Source organism: Pan paniscus, chromosome 8, assembly GCF_029289425.2.
Source record: "Pan paniscus chromosome 8, NHGRI_mPanPan1-v2.0_pri, whole genome shotgun sequence".
In the NCBI taxonomy this organism is placed as follows: domain Eukaryota; kingdom Metazoa; phylum Chordata; class Mammalia; order Primates; family Hominidae; genus Pan; species Pan paniscus.
The window spans coordinates 135,705,276-135,719,033 of record NC_073257.2 but is presented as its reverse complement, the minus strand read 5'-3'; the positions used below and the strand labels follow the sequence as shown (position 1 = coordinate 135,719,033).

Here is a 13,758-nt window from a genome sequence, read left to right as displayed (position 1 = left end):
CTGGTGTGCTCGGTAGCACCCATAGGTGGCATGAAATTTCATTCATTTGTATCAGCCACTTAACCCCAAGTGTGGTTCTTATTGACCAAGTACATGCTGGTCCACTTACAGGGGAGACATTCTAGGGCTGTACCTCCTCAGAATCCCCATGACAAGGGTGAGCACACGTGCTTCTGTTGCTCTTGGGGAATTTGTTCTTGGCATACTGTGAGCTATCCTGTTTCCATCTTCTCAAAGCTTCTGTGATAAAACCCTCTTTATTCTGTATTACTGACTCTTGGATGGATTTAACAGAAAACCAAATTTACCATGTTATGCCCTAAAACTTTACAAAAAAAAATTGGCACTTAAACCACTTGTGGTGGAAGTTGGTCTTGTGGTGAAAGTAGACTTCTTTCCTGGCTTATTAAACATTTGACTATGAAAGCAGTAAACACATGCTATAAACTGATCATGTCCCCACAGAATGTGTTTGTTGAAATGCTAACCCACAAGGTGATGGTATTTGGGGGTAGGGCCTTTGTGTGTGTGTGTGGTTGGGGCGGGGGGTGGTGATTAGATCACGAGGGTGGAATTCTCATGAATGGGATTAGTGAACTTATAAAAGAGACCCCCAAGAGCTCCCTTGGCCTTTCCTCCATGTTAGGATGCAGGGAGAGGATAGCCACTGTATATGAACCAGGCCCTCATCAGACACTGAATCTGTTGGTGCCTTGATCTTGGACTTCTCGGCTTTTAGAAATGTGAGAAATAGGCTGGGCGTGGTGGCTCACTCCTGTAATTCCAGCACTTTGGGAGGCTGAGGCAGGCAGATCACCTGAGCTCAGGAGTTTGAGACGACCACCCTGGGCAATGTGGTGAAACCCCATCTCTACTAAAATACAAAAAATTACCCTGGTGTGGTGATGCATGCCTGTAGTCCCAGCTACTCAGGAGGCTGAGGCACGAGAATCACTTGAGCCCTGGAGGTGGAGGTTGCAGTGAGCCAAGATCATGCCACTGCACTCCAGCTTGGGCTACAGAGTGAGACTCTGTCTCAAAAAAAAAAAAAAAAAAAGAAGAAATGTGAGAAATAAATTTCTGTTGTTTATAATCTGGTACAGCAATTTGAATAGACTAAGACAAGTACTAAGTACCAAATGAAAGGGCACTATTTTGCAGTGCCACCTGTCTGTTGGATATCAAGTATCCATATATGCCTGGCTTTGTTTTCAGGCTCACTAATCTTTATTATTAATTCATTTTTCTACCCATGCTTGAAATATCTCACTTTCTTAATTACTGTAGGTTTATAACAAATCTTGACATCTGGTAGAGCAGGACTCATTCTTCTTTAAAAGTTGTGTTTATTCTTGACCCATTGTGTGTACTTGTAAACACACACGCACACATTTACATCATGTAGTCAAGTTCTACATGATGTCAAGTCAAGTTCTTGGAATTTTGATTTAGATTTGCATTGATTTTATGAATCAATTTGGGAGAATGAACACATTAACAACATTGACTTCTAATCCATGAACATGGTATATCTCTCCACTTATTAGACCTTCTTTAATATCGCTTGTAGAAATTTATCGCTAGAGGTCTTATATATCTTTTAATAGATTTATTCTTTGATACTTGCTATTCTGTGATACTTTTAATTTCAATTTTCTACTCTTTATTGGTAGACTACAGGTATATAGTTAATTTTTGAATGTTGACTTTTATATTCAGCAATCTTGCTAAACTCTTGTTAATCACATATCATTTGATATTTAAGTATAAATCGTAATGTATATGAAATAATGACAATTTTGTTTTCTCCTTTTCAATTCTTATACCTTTATTTATTTTCCTTTACTGTGTTGGCAAAGACCCCCATTCATAAGGAATAGATCTTCCTTGTGAGTTTTAATTCTGCTTTTGTATTTTTAGTTTTCTTGCTATTTGGCCTTATTTAAAATATTTTTCTGCTTATCCTTTTCTTCAGCATGTTTTTTTTTCCTTTTTTTATGGCAAGTAGAAGCCATGACTCTTGGATTATACAAAGGATGAACAGTGTCTGGGTAAAATATTTTCCTAGCCAGCATATCAAGTTACTTTCAAGGTCACATTTCTCTGAGTGTTTTGGATGGTATACCTCCTTTAACGTTCTTTTGGTGGAATTTTTTGTTCTGCACAGACTGTACATTAGTGTTCATTCTTTATTTATTTTTCAATGAGGCAAGATTCAGCCAGATTTTCTCCAGGAGGGACAGTCTAAGCCCTTTCTCAGATCTGTAAATGTTGACTAGCTCAAAATGCAGAACCTCCAATACAGTAGAGTTTCCAGTTTCTAGCAGCCTTTTGTCTTTTAAATATTTTTGTTCTGAGGTCTCAACTTCAGGCCTCCTTCCTACTTCCAGCCAGTAACCATTACTCCTGCTTCTCCTCAAAGATAACCACCATCAGATACAACTTTTGCCTGTTTTGAACTTAATATTCATCGGATCATACATTGTATGCTCTTTTGTGTCTGACTTCTTTTGCTCAATATGATGTTATGAGATTTGTCTATGTTGTTGTATATAGCATGGTTTATTTATTTTTGTTGATTTATAGTATTCTAGTGCATGACTATACTGCAGGTTATTTATTCATTCCCTTGATGGGCATTTGGATTGTTTTCAGTTTTTTTGCTATTATAAATGGTGCTGTTAGGACTATTCTTGAATAAGTCTTTTGGTATATATATGAATGCATTTTTTTTTGCATGTATACCTATAAGAATTGCTGGATCATAGTGTATGACTAAGTACTGCTGGAGATTTTTCCAAATTGATTGTACCAGTTAACATTTCTACCAGCAGTGAATGAAAGTTCTAGTTGCTTCACATCCTTACCAGCATTTGATATTGTCAGCCTTTATTTTCTTCATATTGGTGGGTATATGCTGATATCTCATTGTGGTCTTAATTTGTATTTTCCTGATGACTAGTGACTAATGCTTACTTACCATTAGGATAACCTCATTTGTGAATATGTGCTCAGTTCTTTTGCTTGTTGTTTTTCTTATTGATTTATAGGAGGGTTTTTGTTTGTTTATTTGTTTTTCTTGAAAACACGATGAATATAAGTCCTGTATCAGATACATGCATAGTGAATATCCCACTTCTTGGCTCACTTTTAACTCTAGTAGAAGTGTCTTTTGAATAATAAATGCTCTTAAATTTAATATAGACCAATCATCAATATTTTCTGTTGAGGTCAGTACTTGTTGCTTTGGACTAAGAATGTTTTTTGCCCACCCCAAGGTCATGAAGATATTTTCATGTTATCTTCTAGTGATAAAGTTTCCTTTTATATGAACATATTTTCACTAAAGTAATTTGATTTAAATAAAAACATTAAGGAAATAATAGTGCAGGTGGTACATGGATGTGGAAAAATTTATGAAGTTGATAATAGGCAAGTGCTTGAGGGTTGAGAAATGTTCTTTTGAACCAATAATTCCTTTTTTTTTGAGCCTTATAAGCAATGTATAAAGAATGGTGTTAGTTTTCCATGATGATGCAGACATAGGGATTATCAGTTATACTGGATCATAATGCCGATTCATTCATTTGGGAACATTGGTTGGGCATTGGAAATTCGAGGATGAAAACTTGTCATTGCTGCTCTTGAGGCTCACAGCCTGTTCAGGGAGACAGACTAAACTACCACGGTAACAGTGTGGACTTTTCCTAGGAGGTTAGGCTAAAGGTAGGAGTGGGTAGGCTGAGAGGGTTGAGTGCAGGGGAGGAAGTCTTGGGAGGCTTTTCAGACAGAACAGCCCCTGAGCTGGACATTTAAGAAGGAGGTAGGTGGTCAGAACCTTTGAGGCTGAGGCTCCGGGCTGACTCCAGATATCAGCCGCTGTAGCCAGTGTGGGCTGGAACCCGATTCTTTGAGAGTGTCCTCTGTTGGACCCACTGGGGTCTGGGAAAGAAAATCTCTGAGCTTGTGTAGCCTCACAGGTAAAAGACCCCAGCCAGGTTTGCAGGGACTCTCTTCTGAGACTGGTTGTCTCAGAAGAATCACCTGGGAACTTCCGACCAGTGGTGGGTTCCTTTGCTAGCCTATTGATCAGTTTCTGGGAGAGGGGTTAGGGCACCTTTCCTTTAAGTTTCCTGGGAGATTTTGATGCTCAGTTGGAGTGAGAGCTGCTCTCTGGAGGAGCTCAGTGATGAGGGTCTGAAGGATCATCTCTCCTGTGGTGGGTGTTAAAGAGCTTTCCAAGGACGACTAGGTAAGGCTGAGATTGGCTCAGAGATTTCCCAAGATCCAGAGAGAGGCCCTGTCCCTCTGGGAAGCCAGTGGTTTCTGAGAAAGGCAGAGAGCTACTGCAGACAGATTTTCAGTGCGCTGGGAAGCTGCCTTCACACTTCACTGATCAAAGGGAATGTCAAGTTCAGAAAGGCGAAGGCAAGAATTCCATTAAGTCGAAGCTACTCCATTTATAGGCGACAATGAAAGCAAAAGTTCAGGAGGGCTGTGAGTTTGTTCCTGGCAGCGCCCACCACGTCTTGAGGCGATCACAGTAGGCCACAGGGCCTCGGACTCTGAGCTTTGCTCTGCCAGCGGGGGATGCCTGTCTTGGCTCCAGCTCTTTTCCTGGTGTGACCCCAAACACCATCAGGCAACTTCATTTGTGTTATGCTCTCGAGTTTTCAAGTCAGACAGAGGTGGTGTAAAGATTATGCTTGAGATTTTATAACTCAGACACCTAACGACTATTTAACTGTGTTCGGCATCCCTGAGTCTCAGCGATGATGAGCGACGATGCCCATCTGTTGGGGTCATTGTGCAGATACAATGACAGGAGTCTCTAGCCGGTCTGGCTCGCAGTAGTTACCTGCAGGTTTTCCCTGTTGCTCCCCAAATCACTACACTTTTAAAATAATTTTCATAACACGACTCATAACGGCCCCCCACCCCTGGACAGATTTGGGATACTGAAGGTGGGGTGTTGGGGTCGGTGCTAGATTCAGAATTCTTATTTATATGCTATATTCTGACTATGTCCTGGAATTTCTGGGCCACAAAGGCCTCCATGATCTTAAATGCAGTGGACATTTGCAGTTTGTTCAAGAGCTGCTGTGCATAAATGGTAATATATGGTGGTGATGATGATGATGATGATGAGGACTAATGAATCTGTGCCAGAGGGCAAATGCCTCTTTTTAAAGCATATGTAATGCAGAGACTGCTAGCAAGAGACAGAGCTAAGGCAGTGCGTGCGTGGGGTGGGGTAGAATGAGGCAGGGGAAGCCGTGCTCGCCTCCCGAGGAATAGAGCATGGGGCTGGGAGATGGCGCCCTGCTCAGCGTGGTGTGTTCTCAGAGAGCCGCACTCTCTTTAAGAGAAAAGCAGATTCATCGTGGATGATTGTCACTCTCCTTTCCTCTAGATTGTGACACATCTCTGATTTCTAATTAATATTTTCCTGAAGTGTTTTCACACTTTTTTCTGTGTTCTCCTCACCCACATGCTTCTCAGGATTAGATCCTTTTTTCTTCCTAGAAGTAACAGAAACTTGATTTAATGAAAAAGGATGAATTTGTTTGTTTTAGGGGAGAAATGGGGAGCTCGTCTTGAGGCTGTTGGAACAAATTGGCTCAAGAGTCACTGAGCGATTGATTGTCGGAGCCGCTTTCCTGCAGCCTGGCTGGGAAACCCGCAGAACACTGCTGAGGGATGAAGAGCTGCCAATGAGTTTCCTACTTGTTTCAAGCACTCTTTAAACCTAGTAATTATGTCATCAATTGACATTGTAATACAAATATGTTACAGTTCCAACAAAGATTTTTTTTAAATTCTCTGATTACAGATATTTAAATTAAGCTTTGAAACCTTGCTTCTCCTCCGTTTTTCTTAGTCACCTATGCAACACTCCTGTCTTTCTCGGTAATGTTTTCTGAAGGATGGGGAAAAGTCCTAGTCCTTGGAAGTGGTATTGTGATTGACAGGTCCTTGGACCAGAACCAGATATTTCTTTGAGAATTTAAAGTTGATGGAGTTCTAACCTCTCATTCTAACTTTGCCATGCTTTTGGAGTTCTTTGGCTGGCAGAGTCCTCTGGGCTTATTTGTGGGAAGTGCCATGCAGTCCTCAGTGTTTGCTGCACCTGCCGGTCACGTGTCTGCTTGCCTTTGTGTCTATGTTTCTGGGCACGTGATTCTAGCTGTTCTTTCAGTAAAGGCCTATGGTTATGGTGGGAGTAGGGTACATTTTCCAAATACTCTTGTGTCTTAAAAAGCCCTTAGTTACCGTGACAATTACCGTGATTATTGACTGTAACTTAGCTGGTAGTGGCTTCCAGATCCCAATTTCTTTTCCTTCAGCCCTTAGAATGCACAGGTTGCTGCTGCAAAATCTTGTGTACTCTGATGATCACTCTTGCTCATCTCCTGGCAGGTCCTAGACAAGCCCGGGACTGTGGCTGGGAGACAGTACTTGTCTCCTTTCTGCCGTCTCTGCCTTTCTTTTGAGATTTCTGGTTTTGAAGACATGGAGGTTTCCTGGACGCCGGTTCATTCATGCTGTGGATCTTGTCTGGCTGCTGATTGCCTCAGAGAAGCTGCCTAGGGGTTACGGTGTTAGCAGCAGTTCCCCATGGTGGCTGGGGTCCAAAGACCAGGGTGCAGCCCAGAGACTGAAGTGCTGACAGTGATGTCACTTCAGGGACCAAGAGCAGCCTTGGGCGCTGGCCTAAGGGAGTGGGAGCTGCTGGTTTCTGGTGACTTGTTTGCACTGTGCTCCCTTCGGTCTTTGCCAGCCCAGGGTGGGGCTGACCGAGGTCTCATCCACTTTTCAAGGCCTCTGAAGGCCTAGGAACTGCAGATGTTTTCAAATGTTTTGCCCTAGCCCCTGTGGCTCTGAGGCCTCCAGACCATTCTGCAGGTTTAAGATTCCCCAGCCCTCCTCGCTCCTACGTAGCTCAGCATGCTTTGCAAGTGGTTTCCTCATCCTGCATAATTTTCTCCCCACTGTAGTGTTGTTCCCCTTAGCAGGAGAACCCAAGGGGGAGGAGCAGGTCACTTTATTCATTTTGGACATTGAGTAGACCTGTCAAAAATCTCTAGGATGTGCCGGGCGCAGTGGCTCATGCCTGTAATCTCAACACTTTGGGAGGCCAAGGCGGGCAGATCACCTGAGGTCAGGAGTTTGAGACCAGCTTGGCCAGCATCGTGAAACTCTGTCTCTACTAAAAATACAAAAATTAGCCGGGCATGGTTGCAGGCGCCTATAATCCCAGCTACTTGGGAGGCTGAAGCAGGAGAATTGCTTGAACCTGGGAGGCGGAGGTTGCGGTGAGCAAAATCGCACCATTGCACTGCAGCCTGGGTGACAAGAGTGAAACTCCTTCTCAAAAAAAAAAAAAAAAAAAAAAAAAAAAAAGAAAGTAATCTCTAGGATGACGCTCTGAAGGTAGAAAGAAAGAAGAAAAATGAATCAGGTTGAAATATTCTGAAATTCTTCAGAGTGAAGTATTAAGCATGAGTATTTCAATATTATGTATTTTGAATTAATTTAGAATCTTTAAAGCAAAAGATAATTTTCCTGTCTTTTATTTTCTAGTCCCTTACTTTCCCATTCTTTAGCATAGGAAAATCCTGCCTTTTTCTAAATGTGGAGATTCCTGTGTCAGATGTTCAATATGTCTTTAAGATGGGCTTGGGAACTTTTCCTGGGATGCTTGATTCTGACATGGGATTTTTGCCTTGTTGATCTTTGCATAAAGGGATGTGGGATAGTGGGCTTGTGCTTAGACTACTTTATGCTTAAACTTCTTTTTAACTTAAAAAATGTTTTAAAATGGGATTTGGGGAAGGTGGGTAACTCCCAGCTGGCTCAGTGTGTAGTTTTATCTGAGCCTGCAGGATGCCTACTGCGGGGCATGGCGCCGTGTGTTAGGCTGGCTTGCAGTAGCATTTGTGAATTGCCCTGATGCTCATGGAAAACAGGGTGAAGTCAGAGTGAGGCAGACTTGGGATGGAAGGAAGGAGAGGAGGCTATCAAAGGGAAAAATAAAGAATGGAAGATTGATTAAATAAGAACTTTCCAAGTGAAGCTGACATTACTGCTGTGTGCCTGACTGATACTGCGGCCTCTGCCACACAAAAGTGAGGGGACAGAGTGCCGAGGAAGAAGTGGTGACAAGCTTGAGGAGATTCTTTTGCAGCAGACATTGGAAGATGATTGGGTATTTGCTTCAGCTGCAGATTGCAGGCGGCTTACTCCAGCTGCAGCGTTCACACCTGCCTGATGGGGGCCACCAGGGTTCTGAGGCCTGCCTGCCACGTCAACAGGCCGGTCTCCAGACAAGCAAGTGGTCTGAGTTTAAACTTATTATTTTTTTTTTTTTTGAGACAGTGTCTCACTGTGTAGCCCAGGCTGGAGTGCACTGGCACGATCTCGGCTCACTGCAACCTCCGCCTCCCAGGTTTAAGCAATTCTCCTGCCTCGCCCTCCTGAGTAGCTGGGATTACAGGCGTGTACCACCACACCTGGCTGATTTTTTGTATTTTTAGTAGAGATGGGGTTTCACCATATCGGCCAGGCTGGTCTCGAAATCCTGACCTCAATTGATCCATCTGCCTTGACCTCCCAAAGTGCTGGGATTACAGGCGTGAGCCACCGCACCCAGCCCTGAATTTAAACTTTGTGCATGTGATTGGACGCTGGGTGGCATAGATGGTGCGTGTGACACCTCATAGCTGAAGTGTGGGCTCAGAAGGTGGATTGTTAAAGGGAAGGGGAGGGGCTCTCTTAGGGAATCAGTCTGAGGGTGATGAGCCCGTGCTGCAGCCAGGAAAGACTGCCCTGGGGAAGGTGGAAAGAAAAGTCCAAACAAGGAAGGAAGGTCTGGACCGAGAGAGAAGAGAAAGAGCAGAACATTGTGTGATGGAAACCAGGGCTGTGTGTGGTGTGGGGGTGGAGGAGTGGCTGAGAGGGAGAAATTGTGGGGCCCAGTACAGAAAAACGGAGAAGAGGCTGAGGAGTCCCAAAGGGCCACAGAGTGACCAGGGCCACTGTGAATGAATGGAGTCAGGAGCAAAAATCCCAGGAAAGGAAGGGAGAGAAGAAGCAGAGATGGAGGTGTTGCCCCTCCTGGGGTTGGCCAGGAGGAGGCAGTTGGAAGAACCCATAACTCAGAAGCTGGACGAGCGTGCCTGAGCTGTGTTCACCCTCAGCTCTGGGCAGTAGCTGCAGGTGCCTGTCCCGTGCCCCGTGTCGGTTGTGAATTTGGCGTCCCCTTGTTTTGCTAACAGCACCCTGATCCCAGTGGGCAGCCAGGGGACCAGGTGAGTCAGGCCCTCTCTGGAGGCATGCGTGAGGTTGAGTGGAAACTCAGAGGTGTGATAGGAGGTAGACAGTGTCATTGGAATCCACTGTTCTGCTTCCTAGATGACGGGAGCTCTGTGCCTTTCCACCTGCACGTGTCCTGTGTCCCGCCTCTGTCCTTCTCACTTTCTGCCATCCCTCTCATTTCTCTAGGGATTTCCCTTCCTGTCTAAGTTGGCTGTGGTAGGTTTCTTAAAACCAAAGGGCCCTCACTAACCCAGGCAGATCAGTAATTCTGTCTTTGCCTTTCAAGGACATTGTGTTTTCTCTGTGTGGAATCTCTAGCTTCTTTGTAAGTGGCACGGGCAATGGAGAAGGCTTCCAAACCAAAATTAATGGCTCTAAAAATAGCATCTTCTAATAAGGACAAAAAATCCCAGTGTCAGAGCATTGGGTTCCTGTAAGACCACGTTTGCGAGCAGGCCAAGTTCGTGTGTGTTTATCTGGGCTCTGCCACCAAAGTCATCATCTGTGCTGTGGGTGGAGGGGGTGAAGTTTCTGGCTTCGCCGTGACACCATCACAGGGGTGGACAAGAATGGCTGTTAGATGTGGCAGCTGCCAGCACTGCTGGCGGCGGGAAACTCAGCCCGTGAGAGGGCAGGCATTGCACTTTTCAGTTGCTATTAGACGTGCACCCATGAAGCACCTCACTTGGGGGCACTTTCTTTTCACCCCTTATGTATCTTGGCAAGAGGATGTGACAGAGCTTCTGTCTATCGACAGAAAAGCAATTTTGATGGATATGTAATTTTAGTCAGGTACTTCCTTGTTTGAATTAAAATACTCACGTGCATAGGAGTCGTGCTCTTTTTCTGGAAGAAATGTTTTGAATAGCAATTATTGTTGCTTTATTGAGCTGGTACATGATCTATATATGTCTGCCTGTCCATCTGGTGGGCTATCTGTCCATCTGTCCGTCTCTCACTTAGAGTGTATAAATGATATAAATAAAGGTGGCTTTGCTGAAGGAAGTCCATGGAATTTACCGCCTGCTGTGTCTTCTGCTACCAAGGAAGAAGCTGGTGGTTGGAAGGCCTTCAACACAGCAGTGAAATAGGTTCATAAGATGGCAGCAGATCCTTTTGGTGTTTCTGATGCTTGGTTATGTGGGACTGTTGTGGGTATGTATTGAGTACCAGGACATGGAGGGACAGGACCTGTGCCTGGTTCCCCATCAGGGTCTGAAACCCCCCAGGTCCCTTGAACCCTGAAACCACAGCTGGCAGAGTGAAGATAAATAGAGGCTATTCCCAGGCCACCAGGAATCGCCTGACAGAACCTGCTGCCTAGCCAGCTTGGTGTCACTGTCAGTGGGTGGGGTCTCTCTCTCAGTGGGTGGGGTCTCTCGGTGGGCGGGATCTCTCAGGACAGACCGGTTATTCCTGAGAATGCTGACTGTGTCTAAGGCAGGATAGGCTGAGACCAGGTGATGGGGAGAAGAGCAAGGAGTGAGCAGGAGACGAGGATGAGAATGGGGCACAGCAGGGCAGCAACCCCAGCTTAGGGAGCCCAAGAGCTTCAGCCAGAGCCCAGGCTCCTGGGGCCAGGCTGCAGGATGTCCTGGAGTCCAGCCTCTCCAAAGGGACAGGCAGCCTGATGGGTCAGTGGCCTTGACTCTCAGAGCTTGCCCTGGATTCTGACAAGGCCCTCTGGTGGATACCAGTGACCGCTGGGGACTGTGAGCTCCAAGAGGCGAGTGGCATCCGACAGCAGGGGCCCATTGTCCTGAGGTGAGAGTGGAGGGCACGGGCCCAGGCTCCCAGCTGTCTCAGAGAGTGACGGGGTGTGGGATTATAACCTGGGCTCAGGGGCCAAGCTGCGGAGGTGCCAGACCACGAGAGTGGCAGGGTGGGGCTTCTGGGACAGCATGAGAAGGTTCTATGAGGAGGCAGGGCTGTTGGAGGCCCAGCAGTGAGGATTTCTGAGTATGTCATGTGAGGATTAACCCTGCTGGTCAGCCACTTGAGGTCCATTTCTGGTAGGCAGGATGGAGAGTGAACATGTGGGACCCAGGAACTGCCACCACATGGGTTAGATTCATGTCCTTCAGGCCTGGAAGGTGTGAGGGCAAACCCTGGGGAAGGAAGGGGGCATGGTAGCCAGGTTTTTCTCTGTGAGGTCAGCCTCGGGTGGTTGGCATGCCTGCTGCACAAACCCCCTCAATGCGGGGACCCCCAGTTCAGCATGTGGCCCCCTCTCGCTGCATGGCCTTTCACATTCACTGTGTGCACCCCTCCGCCTTCACTAAATGCTCCACCCCTCACTGTGGTGGGCGTGGGGGCAAACAGCAGCCCAGAGGTCAGGAGACCCCTTCTGGATGCTGCTGTAAGCATTGTCATTCTTACGGACAATGGGCTAGGCTGGGACGATCAAGCACTGGTGTTTTATTCCAGGGGCAAATGGTGTTTACTAGCTGTGCTCCAGGTTATCCATTTTGCAGAGACTGGAAAACAATAGGTTTTTTTTCTGCTTATATTCCTCTGCTCATTAGCATGCACAATATAAAGGCCAGAGTTGCTGAAGCAAAATCAGCAAGTTCTGATTAATTTGCAGAGCTCCAACGATGCTTCCTGACTGAGTCATGTTGGGGAAGGATCCTTAATTGGGAACAGCCTCAGACAGTAGCATGGACAGCAAAAGAGAAGGAATATCAGAGCAAAAACACCCCTAAAGCAAATGCCAACAAGAAAGAACATTGGCTTAATGTTGACAGTTCAATCAACCGTGTCTGGAAAGACCAGGCATGCCTGTGGGTGGGAGTTCAGGGGAAAATGGAAAAGCACGTGGCCAGATTTAGAAAATAAGAAACTCATCCCTTTCAGCATCTGTCGTTGTTTTTAACAAGCGTTGTCCTTTCCAGGTTGCCCACCTCTTGGTCTGGAAACCTTAAAAATCACAGACTTCCAGCTCCATGCCTCCACGGTGAAGCGCTATGGCCTGGGTGCACATCGAGGGAGACTCAACATCCAGGTACCTGGCCCTGTGGTTGGAAGGATTTTGACTGCCTTGTTTATTGCTCTGGTTCCTTGAGCTTGGATCAGGCAATGCACAGGATTTAAAATGCATTAGCCTGGATGCTCACAGTAAGAAAGGATATTGCTGAATGATCCTAATTTTACAGAGAGAGCTCTGAGACTCAGGGAGGCAATGTCTTCTCCAAAGACTGTCATGAGTAAAAGTGAGACCACCAGTACCTGGACCCAGGTTGTTCCTCTTCCACCTTTTGAACACTTCTCTTCCATATGCTGTTGGTCCAGAAAGGACAGGAGGAGAAGGTGGAATGCTTGGGGCATGGCGGGGCAGAGCCGTGGCACACGAGGCAGTGGCATTTGTCTTCCCTTGCCTCCCTGCCAATGCTTCTTGTCTCTGCCACACACACATCTTCCAGGCTTTCCTGTGGCTCCCTCCATTGTGTTCCCCCGGGTCAAGCCCTGCATGGCTCCTGGGACCATGCACATCCTGGCTGGTCTCCCTCCTGGAGGCTCAAGGGCCTTTCTGACCTTGGGCCTCAAGACTGTCAGGCCTCCCTCTCTGTCAGTCCCATCAGTCCAAGGTCTTGCTCCAGGAAAGTGAGCTCCTGCCTGCACACTCTACATGCCATGCAATTCTTGACTCCAGGCCCTTTCTGTAGCAGGTTCCCCTGCCTGAAACTTCTACTGCCCAACCATGCTCCACTCACATGAATCCCGTCTGATCCATGCATGAGTTTTCTATTGCTGCTGTGACAAACGTAGCCTCTTCCCACAAATGTATTCTCTTACAGTTCTGGAGGACAGACGTCTCATTGGGCTAAATCAAGGTATGCAGGGCTATGCTCCTTTCTGGAGACTGTAGGGAGAATCAATTTTCTTCCCCTTTTCAGTCTTCAGAAGCTGCCCCATTCCCTGCTAGTGGCTCTTTCCTTCTTCAGAGCCAGCAAAGGCAGGTGGAGTCTTCATGTGACTGCCTGTCTGGTTCTCTGTTCTGATTTTTTGTTCCCCTTTTGAGGATCCTTGAGATTACACCGGGCCCACCTGGATAGCCTGGGATCATCTCCCTTCCTCAAGCAACCTTCATTCCATCTGTGACCCTCATTCCTCTCTGCTGTGTAATCTAATATATGCACAGGTTCTGCGGATTAGAGCGTGGACATCTTTGGGTAGGAGTTATTCTGCCGCCCCATCCCCAGGGCTTTTTGTTCCTGCCCCACCTCCTGCTGATCTGTTCTTTCTCAACTTAGCACTTGATCTCTACCGTCCTGTGTGGCTCTCTAATGGCACCATATTCTAGTTTTCTTTCTATAGCTCTTCTGTATTGGGAGTAGTTTCCAAGCCCCTTTGCACGTGCACCATCTCTGGCCTAGGGAGGGAGGAGGTTCCTTGCCCCGGCCCTGAGAACCATCAAAGGTGCACTCAAAGCTAATGGCT

The 13,758-nt window shown here is 46.2% G+C and overlaps 1 protein-coding gene across 2 annotated transcripts in view; it reads left to right on the top strand.

Moving 5' to 3' along the window:
- Positions 1-13,758, top strand: part of CPXM2 (carboxypeptidase X, M14 family member 2) — a 147,600-nt gene that overhangs the window by 16,888 nt on the left and 116,954 nt on the right. For both annotated transcript variants that reach the window (XM_003816302.4, XM_034931651.4), the window contains exon 3: positions 12,213-12,322. In XM_003816302.4, the coding sequence (XP_003816350.1) occupies positions 12,213-12,322 (110 nt within the window). The remainder of the gene's footprint in view (positions 1-12,212; positions 12,323-13,758) is intronic.